This window comes from Pipistrellus hanaki (assembly GCF_964339955.1).
Source record: "Pipistrellus hanaki genome assembly, chromosome: 15".
NCBI classification, from domain to species: domain Eukaryota; kingdom Metazoa; phylum Chordata; class Mammalia; order Chiroptera; family Vespertilionidae; genus Pipistrellus; species Pipistrellus hanaki.
This window is the reverse complement of record NC_140517.1, coordinates 37010742-37021819: the sequence shown is the minus strand read 5'-3', so window position 1 is coordinate 37021819 and position 11078 is coordinate 37010742. Positions and strand designations below refer to the sequence as shown.

Below are 11078 nucleotides of genomic sequence, written 5' to 3'. Positions count from 1 at the left end.
GACTCCCCACGATGGCGCTGAGCACATGCATTCCATGTGGTCCATGAGGAGAGTCCCTGGGGGAACTGCAGGGCTGGGCGCCCCTGGCCTTACCCGCCCTAACTTGGCACCAGATTTCTAACATCGTTTCTGGAGGTTAGCACCCCGGTTTGAGGTTGAGTCTGGACTTTGCCACTCCCCAATGTGTGACCTTGAGCTGGTCACTCTATGCACTGGAGCCTCTGGTTTCTTAAACAACAGGGACCACCCCTTATCCTGCCTCACGGAGCTGCTGAGAGAATCACCGTGTTGCTATCACTATGGAAAGTGCTTGGCATGTAGGAAGCACTCAGTCCTGGGGAGCTGGCTCTCAGCCTCGGGGTCATTGCTCAGCACTCTGACTAGAGCCTCATGCTGAGATATGATTACAAGGCAAGACCCTAAATGGGACTGGCACAGTGCCTCTGACCTGCTTTGCTGGCTTCTAACCTTCCCAACAATCCCAGAATGAGCCCCATGTTACAGATGAGGAAACAAAGTCTCAGAGAGGTGAATTGGTTTATCTGAGGTCTCACAGCTTAGACATATCAGAGTGAGACCTCCAACCCAACTCATTTGGTGCTTAAACCAGGGCTCAGCCTCGGGTCTCTCCTGATTTGCATCCCCAGACTAAATTCTATGTTCTCTCCTATTCATTAATCTGTGAGCTGCCTTTTGACCCTAGCTTGACCTCTGACCTGTGGACTCCCAGGTTCCTGACTCTGAGGCTATCCCAGCTCACCCTAAGACTTTTGACCCCAAGTTAAAAAGACCCCTGTTCCCTGCTTCCTATCTCTGCCTGACCCAGGCGGGGACGCTGCCTCTGACCTCACCCTGCCCTCCAGGTGGTGGTGAACGGAAGTCCATTCTATGAGTTTGGGCACCGGATCCCTGTGCAGATGGTCACTCACCTGCAAGTGGATGGGGACCTGGAGCTTCAATCAATCAATTTCATCGGAGGCCAGCCGGCCCCAAGCCAGGTGGGTAGGGTCCCCTCTCTTATTTGCTTCCTTTTTTGTTTTATTTTAAATTTATTGATTTTAGAAAGGAGAGAGAGAGAGAGGAAGAGAAAGAGAGAGAGAGAGAGACTTGTTGTTCCAGTTATTTATGCATTCATTGGTTGATTCTTATATATGCCTTGTCCAGGGATCAAACCTACAACCTTGGCATATCAGAAAGACACTAACCTCTGAAGCCGGTTTGGCTCAGTGGTAGAGCGTCGGTCTGCGGACTGAAAGGTCCCAGGTTCGATTCCGGTCAGGGGCATGTACGTTGGTTGCGGGCACATCCCCGGTGGGGGGTGTGCAAGAGGCAGCTGGTCGATGTTTCTCTCTCATCAACGTTTCTAGCTCTCTATCTCTCTCCCTTCCTCTCTATAAAAAATCAATAAAATATATTTTAAAAGAAAAACAAACAAACAAACAAACAAAAAAGAAAAAAAAGAAAAGAAAAAAGAAAGACACTAACCAACTAAGCTACTCGGCCTGGGCTGCTTCCTTCTTTAATTATTTCATTCCCACATTCCTTTATTTCCTGGCACCCTTTGTGGGTGATAGCATGGACCCAGAGGACCAAGACAGTCTACTATGTCACCAGGCAGTGCTGGCCACAAGTGGTCAGGCGGGGATGGGGGAGGTGCAGGAGCTTTGGGCATCCTACAGAAGGAGGAAGTGTGTAGTTGAGTCAGGAAGTGAAGATAAGGAGAAATGAAAACCACAGGAATAGCAAACAAGTTGATGAGAATTCGCCTAACATCATTGGTGACTCAGAATCTCAGTGAAAATCAACATGAGCCACCACTGCGCCCCCCGAAAGAGCCATTGAGAAAGAACACAATACCGTCGCTGGTGGGGCTGTGGGCTGGGGACACTCCCAGTCCTTGGAAAAGACTGGGCAGCATCTGTGAAGGCTGACCAGACACTTACCCAACGACTTAGAGACCCCACTCCTGCCACCAGAGCCAGCCGGGAAGCCCGAACTCGGGCCCCCTGCTCCCCGCCAGCACCTCCGTGGGAAAGTGCTCCGATGACCAGCAGCTCCATTTACAGATGTGGGCCTGAGGCACAGAGAGCTGGAGTAACTTGCCCCAGGTCATGGGCCAGCAAGTGGCAGAGCCATGGGGTCCGTGCTCAGACTGCTGCTCTGCCCCTTGATGAAGTGATGGCGGAATGTCTTACCTGTAAGGTGGTCACGGGCCTATGGACTCCATTTACCATCGTGCTTCATCAATGCATTTTGGAAAGAAAACTAAATAAGGCCTTCAGAATAGCTGGCTTAAAATGGAAGTCAGGCAGAGAGAAGATCATTAGAAAGAAGAGGAAATAGAGAGAGTTAATAAAAGTAAACCAGAGATGGGAAAGGTGTTTCGGGCAGAAGGAACCACCTGAGAGAAGGTGTGGACAAGAGACAGCAACAGAAACAGAGAAACAGACAGGGAGACACAAGACTGAGCCTGAGACAGAACAGGCTGGTCCCGGGGGTCCCGGTCACCCGGCAGCGGGCATGTGAGTGAGGGGCATGGTGGCGGGGATGAGGCGAGCACGGGGATTGAATGGGCCTGGGAGGTATGTACACTGCATTGTGCCGCTTCTGGATTTGGGGGACCAGCGGAAGCCAGGGTAGGAGAGGGTACAAGAACAGAATTTACCAGGTTTTCCCAAAGCAGTGGAGTGACAGTCCCTCTGCACTGGGCCCTCTCTGTCAGTGAGCCATTTAGTGCCACCCTGACTCCATATCCCCTTGGGTGGTGGTGGTGGGCAGGCATCCTGACACTCCCCAAGCCTTCGTTCAGAGTCCCGCTCATCACCTCCTTTTCCCTCTGTGCCCACAGACCCCCATGGTTATTCCAGCGTATCCAGTAAGTACTGGCTGGTAGATGACACTTTTTCCCTTGACATGGGGGTTTGTGGCTGAGAAGGTCTTGGGGAGGGGACCCTGGTCTTTTCACCGTTCCTACCTTTTTCTATTCCTGTAGGGTCCTGGATGCAAGCCTCCACCGACTAACCTGCCTGTAAGTGGGCGGGCTGTGTGGCCATGTGGTGGGGGAGTGGTGAGAACTGGGGGGGTCATAGAGTTTGGATCCCCAGGAGAATCAATCCACCAATCCAGTACCCGGCAATATGCTACATGTTGTATGTGTGTCGTCAATATTTGTCAAATATTATAGAATAATAGCTCTTCTTTCTCCTTCACAGACCATGGAGGGACCCCCAACCTTCAACCCGGTAAGAAGCCCTGCAGTTTAGGGCTTTATGGTGGGCAGTTTGTGGAGAAGCAGGAATCTGATCCACGGGGAGCCCCGAGAGGGCAAAGGGTTTGGGGGACAGGAAGTGGGGAAAAGGAGGAGTTGGTGGTCCGAGTGGGGTAGGGGACAGGAGTTGGGCACATTCCCCAGGACTAGTAGGAGCCTCTCTGAAAATGTGTCCTTGCATCTGGCTTCTGGTGATCTGAGAGATGATGGGACCCGTGTTCTCTGTTCATAGCCTGTGCCATTTACGGGAAGACTGCAAGGAGGGCTTACAGCCCGAAAAACCATCATAGTCAAGGGCTACGTGCCTCCCACAGGAAGGAGGTACAGAACTGAGGCTGAGGTGGGAGTCCCCAGCTTCCCTCTCCCTCTGACCCAGGAGTCCCTCGAGGGGCCAGGTGCTGGCCACCTCCTGACTCTCGTCTCCCTCTCTGTCCCCAGCTTTGCCATCAACTTCAAGGTGGGGTCCTCTGGAGACCTGGCTCTCCACATTAACCCCCGTCTGATGGAGGACACAGTGGTTCGGAACAGCTATCTGAATGGCTCATGGGGATCTGAGGAGAAGAAGATCTCTTACAACCCATTTGTTCGTGGCCAGTTCTTTGATGTGAGTCTGGCTTTCTTTCTCACTTCCCTCCAACGCCTCTGTCCTGGCCATAGCCTCACACCTGCCCCTCTCCCTGCAGCTGTCCATTCGCTGTGGCATCGATCGCTTCAAGGTTTACGGCAATGGCCAGCACCTCTTCGACTTCTCCCATCGCCTTTCAGCCTTCCAGAGGGTGGACACTCTGGAGATTGAGGGTGATGTTACCTTGTCCTATGTCCAGATCTGATCTATTCCTGGGAACACACAGAGAAAGACCCCATAAGACTCAATTTTAAGCTCCTAATAAACTATCTGAGGGTGTCTAATGAGTGTCCATGACTCCATTCACCCCCACACACACACACACACATACTGTTCCTTTATTCCTTGAATCAGTCGTGCACTGTCCATTGAGCCATCCAATTATTGGTCCATCCATTCTCCCATCATAATAAATCTAGGTACTCTACCCCTACACAAACACTGATCTTAGGGACTTATGTGTATCCAACCATTCATTCTTCACAGCAATTATAATCCAAAATCAAGAATGAACACAAGCCCAGCCGGTGTGGCTCAGTGGTTGAGTGTCGGCCTATGAACCAGTTGGTCACGGTTCGATTCCTGGTCAGGGCACATGCCTGGGTTGTGGGTTCAATCCCCAGTGTGTGGTGTGCGGAAGGCATTTGATCAATGATTCTCTCTCATTATTGATGTCTATATCTTTCTCTCCCTCTCCCTTCCTCTTTGAAATCAATAAAAACATATTAAAAAAAAAAAAAAAAAAAAAAAAAAAAAAAAGAATACCACTAGCCCTGGTCAGGTTGCTCAGTTGGTTGAGATATCATCCCTACATCAAGAAGGTTGCAGGTTTGATTCCTGGTCAGGGAATGTAACTGGATGGAGGGTTCAATTTCTGGTCAGGGCACATATGGAAAGTAATTGATCAATGTTTCTTTCTCACACCAATGTTTCTCTCTCTCTTTCCCCTTTGCTCTCTCTAAAATCAATAAAAAAACAACAACAACATATCCTCAGGTGAGAATTAAAAATAAACAAATAAAGACCACTAATGACTCTACATGAAACACAAAGGATTATAAGGGAATATTATGAAAAAGTTTACGCCAACAAATTTGGCAACTTAAATGAGGGGAATAAATTCCCCGAAAGTTAGAAATTATCTAAACTGACTAGAGGAGAAACCAAGATGGCAGCATAGGTAAATGCCTAACTGCAGCCTCACACAATAATTTCAAAAAAATACAACTAAAATACAAAATGGACATTATCCAGAACTACAGGAAAGTTGACTGACTGGAAATTCTACACCTAGAAGGAAAGAGAAAACCAGAAGGAAAATCAGAGGAGCTGTAAAAGCCTAAGGTGAGCGCGTGGGGAGAGGACGGAGTCGGAGAGGAGGGGGCAGCAAAGTGCCTAGCTACTGTTCCCTAGAGGGAAGAAGATAAAAGCTCCAGACTGTGCTGAACCCTAGTTCTGGGTGAGACCCTGGGGCCCCAGGCTCATATGGAGGGAATCTGTGCTGTAAGCCGGAAACTCAAGGTAGCGGCAAAAGGCAGAGCCCTCGAGGCGCACACGTTGTAGGCAGAGGATGGACTGTGGACTGTGCCACTGGACTGCCATAGCAGGAAGGAGACAAAAGCTCTGGACTGCACTGAACCCCACTTCCAACTGCACTGAACCCCAATTCCAGGCTCCTTGTGGGAGAGACTAGGCTGTCTGGTAGTGGGCGAAACTCGAAGGCACCTTTCTCTCAGAGGTGCTTGCAGCGAGTACTAAAGCAGCGAGTACCAAAGGACACTGAGGGACACTGAGACTCAGGAACTTCATAGGGAGGGGCTGACAGAAAGCCAAGGCTGTAGGCTCCACTCTGAAACTCTGCCCCAACCAAGCTGAGCACAGAGGCTTTTGTAATTTTCCAAGTCTAGTCAAATAAGGCTGTCTCCTGTCATAAACACAGCTGATCCTCACAACCTGGAGGTTACTTCCTCCCAGTGATACCAACAACAATCAAGACTTAACTGCAATAAGGCTGTACACACACTCCACAAAGGGGTGCACCAAGAGTGTCCACCTCAGGTAACTGGGAGGCTGACCCACTGAACCATATAGGACACCTTAGCACACAAAGCCATCCTACCAACTCAGGAAAGCAGCGAAGATGCCAAGATAAGGAAACAGATCACAAACGAAAGAAATGGAGGACAAAAAGAGACTGGATATAGAGTTCAAAACCACGCTTATAAGGTTTTTCAAGAATCTCCTAGAAAAGGCCGATAAAATAAATGAGACCTATGAGGATATGAAAAGGGATCAACTAGAAATAAAAAGGGATCAACTAGAAATAAAGAATACATTGTCTGAGGAGGAATCCAAGATGGCTGCTCGGGTAGGCAACTAGCCGCAGCCGCACACAACAATTTTAATAAAATACAACTAAAATATAAAATGGACATTACCCAGAACTACAGGAAAGTCGACTGACTGGAAATCCTACAACAAGAAGCAAGGAGAAAACCAGAAGGAAGCACAGAGGAGCTGTAAAAGCCTAAGGTACGTAGACATGCGGCGCGCGCGGAGAGGACGGAGCCGGAGAGGAGGGAGGCCGAGTGCCTGGCGGGCGTTCCCTAGCGGAAAGGAGATAAAACTCCGACTGTGCTGGGCCCCTGACTGCTCTGAACCCCAGTTCTGGGCCAGACCCCGGGGACTCAGGCTCAGCCATAGGGAGCTGGGCTGTAAGGCGGAACCTGGGGAAGCGGAGAAAGGAGGTCCCGGAGGCGCGCACACAGCGCGCAGAGAAGGGACGGCCGGCTGTGCCGCGGGATTGCCCTAACGGGAAGGAGACTGGGGCTCCAGACTGCTCTGAACGCCACCTCCAACTCCACTTCCAACTGAACTGAACCCCAATACCGGGCTCATTGTGGGAGAGCATAGACTGTTTGGCAGCAGGCGAAAATCGAGGGCACCTTTCTCTCAGAGGCGCCGGCAGCGAGCACTGAAGGACCCGCATAGGGCGGGGCTGACGGAAGCCAAAGCTGCAGGCTCCACCCTGAAACCCCGTCCCATCTGTAACTGCGAAATGCGACAACAAAATAGATCACAAACGAAAGAAATGGAGGACAAAAAGCGTCTGGATATAGAGTTCAAATCTACGCTTATAAGGTTTTTCAAGAATTTCCTAGAAAAGATGGATAAGGCTTATGAGGATATGAAAAGAGATCAACTAGAATTAATAAGGAGTCAACAAGAAATGATAAGGGATCAACAAGAAATAAAGAATACATTGTCTGAAATAAAAAATATTCTACAGAGTCCTAAAAACAGAAGGGAAGATCGCAAGAATCAAGTCAAAGATTTGGAACATAAAGAGCCAGAAGACACTCCTCCACAGAAGCTAGAAGGCAAGAGAATCCAGAAAATTGAAGATAATGTAAGAAACCTCTGGGACAACTTCAAGCGAACCAACATCAGAATTATGGGGGTTCCAGAAGATGAGAGAGAGCAAGATATCGAAAACATACTGAAAGAAATAGTGACAGAAAACTTCCCCCACCTGGTGAAAGAATTTGACTTACAAGTCCAGGAAGCGCACAGAACTCCAAAGAAAAGGAATCCAAAGAGGACCACACCAAGACACATCATAATTAAAATTCCAAGAGCAAAAGATAAAGACAGAATATTAAAAGAAGCAAGAGCAAAGAAGGTAGTAACTTATAAAGGAGCACCTATACGATTGTCAGCTGACTTCTCAACAGAAACCATGCAGGCCAGAAGGAATGGCAAGAAATATTCAAGGTGATGAATAGCAAGAACCTACAGCCAAAAATAAGCTACCCAGCAAAGCTATCACTCAGAATCGAAAGCCAGATAAAGAGCTTCACTAATAAAAAAAAGCTAAAGGAATTCATCACCACCAAACCAGAATTATATGAATTGCTGAAGGGGGTTCTTTCAGAAGAGAAAGTAAACAAAGATAAAAATTATGAACAACAAATACGTAATTCAACAAGTGAATCTAAAAACCAAGGAAATTAAAAAAATCTGATGAACAATATTAACTGTTGAATATAATAGAATCAGAGGTATGGAAGGGGAGTGAACTGACGATTCTTGGGGAAAAGGGGAGAGGGGGGCGTGGGAAGAGACTGAACATAAACTGTGCACCTATGGATGAGGACAATGGGGAGAGGGGAAAGGGCAGAGGGTGGGGTGGGAACCTGGTGGAGGAGAGCAATGGTGGGGGGGGGGAAGGAACATTTGTAATAATATGAAAAATAAAAACTTATTAAAAATAAAATAAAATAAAAAAAAAGAATACATTGTCTGAAATAAAAAATATTATACAGAGTCCTAAAAAAAGAATGGAAGATCGCAAGAATCAAGCAAAAGATTTGGAACATAAAGAGCCAGAAGATACTCCTCCACAGAAGCAAGAAGACAAGAGAATCCAGAAAGTTGAAGGTAATGTAAGAAACCTCTGGGACAACATCAAGTGAACCAACATCAGAATTACGGGGGTCCCAGGAGAAGAGAGAGAGCAAGATACCGAAAACATATTGGAAGAAATAGTGACAGGCCAAAACCGGTTTGGCTCAATGGATAGAGTGTTGGCCTGCGGACTGAAAGGTCCCGGATTCGATTCCGGTCAAGGACACATACCTTGGTTGCGGGCACATCCCAGTGGGGGGTGTGCAAGAGGCAGCTGGTCGATGTTTCTCTCTCATCGACGGTTCTAACTTTCTATCCCTCTCAATTCCTCTCTCTGTAAAATCAATAAAAATATATTAAAATAAAAATAAAAAGAAATAGTGACAGAAAACTTCCCCCACCTGGTGAAAGAATTAGACTTACAAGTCCAGGAAGTGCACAGAACCCCAAACAAAAGGAATCCAAAGAGGACCACACCAAAACACATCATAATTAAAATTCCAAGAGCAAAAGACAAAGAGAGAATATTAAAAGCAGCAAGAAAAAAGCAGGTACCTATAAAGGAGCACCCATATGATTGTCAGCTGACTTCTCAACAGAAACCATGCAGGCCAGATGGGAATGGCAAGAAATATTCAAGGTGATGACTAGCAAGAACCTACAGCCAAAAATACTCTACCCAGCAAAGCTATCACTCAGAATCGAAAGCCAGATAAAGAGCTTCACAAATAAAAAAAAAAGCTAAAGGAGTTCATCACCACCAAACCAGAATTATATGAATTGCTGAAGGGAAAGAAAATAAAGATAAAAATTATGAACAACAAATATGTAACTATCAACAAGTGAATCTAAAAACCAAGGGAATTAAAAAACCTGATGAACAATATTAACTGTTGAATTTAATAGAATCAGAGGTATGGAAGGGGAGTGGACTGACAATTCTCGGGGAAAAGAGGAGTGGGGGGTGTGGGAAGAGACTGAACATAAACTGTGCACCTATGGATGAGGACAGTGGAGTGTGAGGAAAGGGCAAAGGGTGGGGTGGGAGCCTGGTGGAGGGGGAAAATATGAGGAACATTTGTAATAATATGAACAATAAAGATTTATTTATAAAAATAACAAATAAAAAAAATAAAAAATATTTTTATTGATTTCAAAGAGGAAGGGAGAGGGAGAGATAGAATCAGTGATGGGAGGGAATCATTGATTGGCTGTCTCCTGCACACCCCCTTCTGGGTATTGAGACCACGGGAATGTGCACTTGACCTGGAATCAAACCTGGGACCCTTCAGTCTGCAGGCCGACGCTCTATCCACTGAGCCAAACCAGCTAGGGCATCATTGGCTGACTCTTGTATGTGCCCTAACTGGGGATCAAACCCAAAACCTTGGCATGTCATTATGATGTTCTAACCAACCAAGCCAGAACAAGATTTCTTAAATGGGACACAAAAGTACAAGCCATCCTCCCTAATAAAAGAGTAATATGCAAATTAACCACCACCCCACCACACACACAAGCCACGCCCACTAGCCAATCAGAGCAAGTATGCAAATAAACCCAACCAAGATTGCTACATCCACAGAGAACAGACGGGTGGCTTGGGTTTCCAAGGCAATGGAGGAAGCCAAAATTTCCACCTGCCCTTGCCGGCCTAAGCATCCAGTCAAGGCTACAAAGTTTCAATTATAGAAGGTAAACAAATCCAAACAGAAATGGCAGCAGCCACGGAGCTGGAAAGAGCGGCAGGCTAGGGTTGCCCCTGGCAATGGAGGAAGCAAAGCTTTCTGCACATCCTGGCCGGCCCAGGCCTCCACTCCAGGCTACAAAGTTTCAATTATAGAAGATACATAAATTCCAACAGAAATGGCTCCCAGCCACGGAGCAAGCACGAGGCTTGGCTCCGCTCCAGGCTACAAAATTTCGATTGTAGATGGTAAATAAATTCCAGATACCAGGTCCTCCACTTGGGTCACCAGGGGTTGCAGCTGGCCTGCAAACCACCATAGACCCCTCGCTCAGGCAGTCCCACACCCCAAGGGAACCCCCACCCTGATCCAGGACACCTTTCAGAGCAAACCAGCTGGCCCCCACCTGTGAACCAGGCCTCTATCCTATCTAATAAAAGAGTAATATGCAGATTGCCCATCACTCCAATACACAATATGGCTGCCCCCATGTGGTCAAAGATCCTGCTCCTATGTGGACACAAGATGGCCACCACAAGATTGCCAGTAGGGGAGGGACCAGGCCTGCAAGGGAGGGCAGTTGTTAGGGGCAATCAGGAAGGCAGGCAGGCGAGCAGTTGGGAGCCAGCAGTCCTGGATTGTGAGAGGGATGTCCCAGATTGGAGAGTGTGCATGCTGGGCTGAGGGACACTGCCCCCCAGCTCCCATGCATGAATTTTGTGCACCAGGCCTCTAGTAATAGATAATTTTGATAAAATGGCACTTCATCACAATTAAAAACTTCTCTGAGAACCAAACTGTTAAGATAATGAAAAGGCTGATCATAGATGAAGAAAATATCTTCACAATACCTATATTTGACAAAGGAATATATCCAGAAAATTACAGACCTCTTGTCTGATTCTCCCCCCCCCCCCCCCCCCCCCCGCACAAATAACTGTGTTTGGAGATTAAAAATGGCAGTGGAATAAGTAGATGTGAATGTGACACAGACATGCTCCCAGAAACAAACTGGAAATTACAACTAAAATACAAAGAAAACACCTTGAATAAAGAACTGAAGACTCGCTGGAGAGAAGCCTGATAAACA

The 11078-nt window shown here is 47.3% G+C and overlaps 1 protein-coding gene across 1 annotated transcript in view; it reads left to right on the top strand.

Moving 5' to 3' along the window:
* The window catches only part of LGALS4 (galectin 4), a 7144-nt gene extending 2967 nt beyond the window's left edge, over nt 1-4177 (top strand). Inside the window, exons 3-9 of the mRNA XM_084906877.1 lie at nt 851-998; nt 2849-2875; nt 2993-3028; nt 3213-3242; nt 3501-3589; nt 3707-3872; nt 3952-4177. Coding sequence (XP_084763003.1) covers nt 851-998; nt 2849-2875; nt 2993-3028; nt 3213-3242; nt 3501-3589; nt 3707-3872; nt 3952-4098 — 643 coding nt within the window. The 3' untranslated portion in view covers nt 4099-4177. The remainder of the gene's footprint in view (nt 1-850; nt 999-2848; nt 2876-2992; nt 3029-3212; nt 3243-3500; nt 3590-3706; nt 3873-3951) is intronic.
* Nucleotides 4178-11078: the final 6901 nt, after the last annotated feature.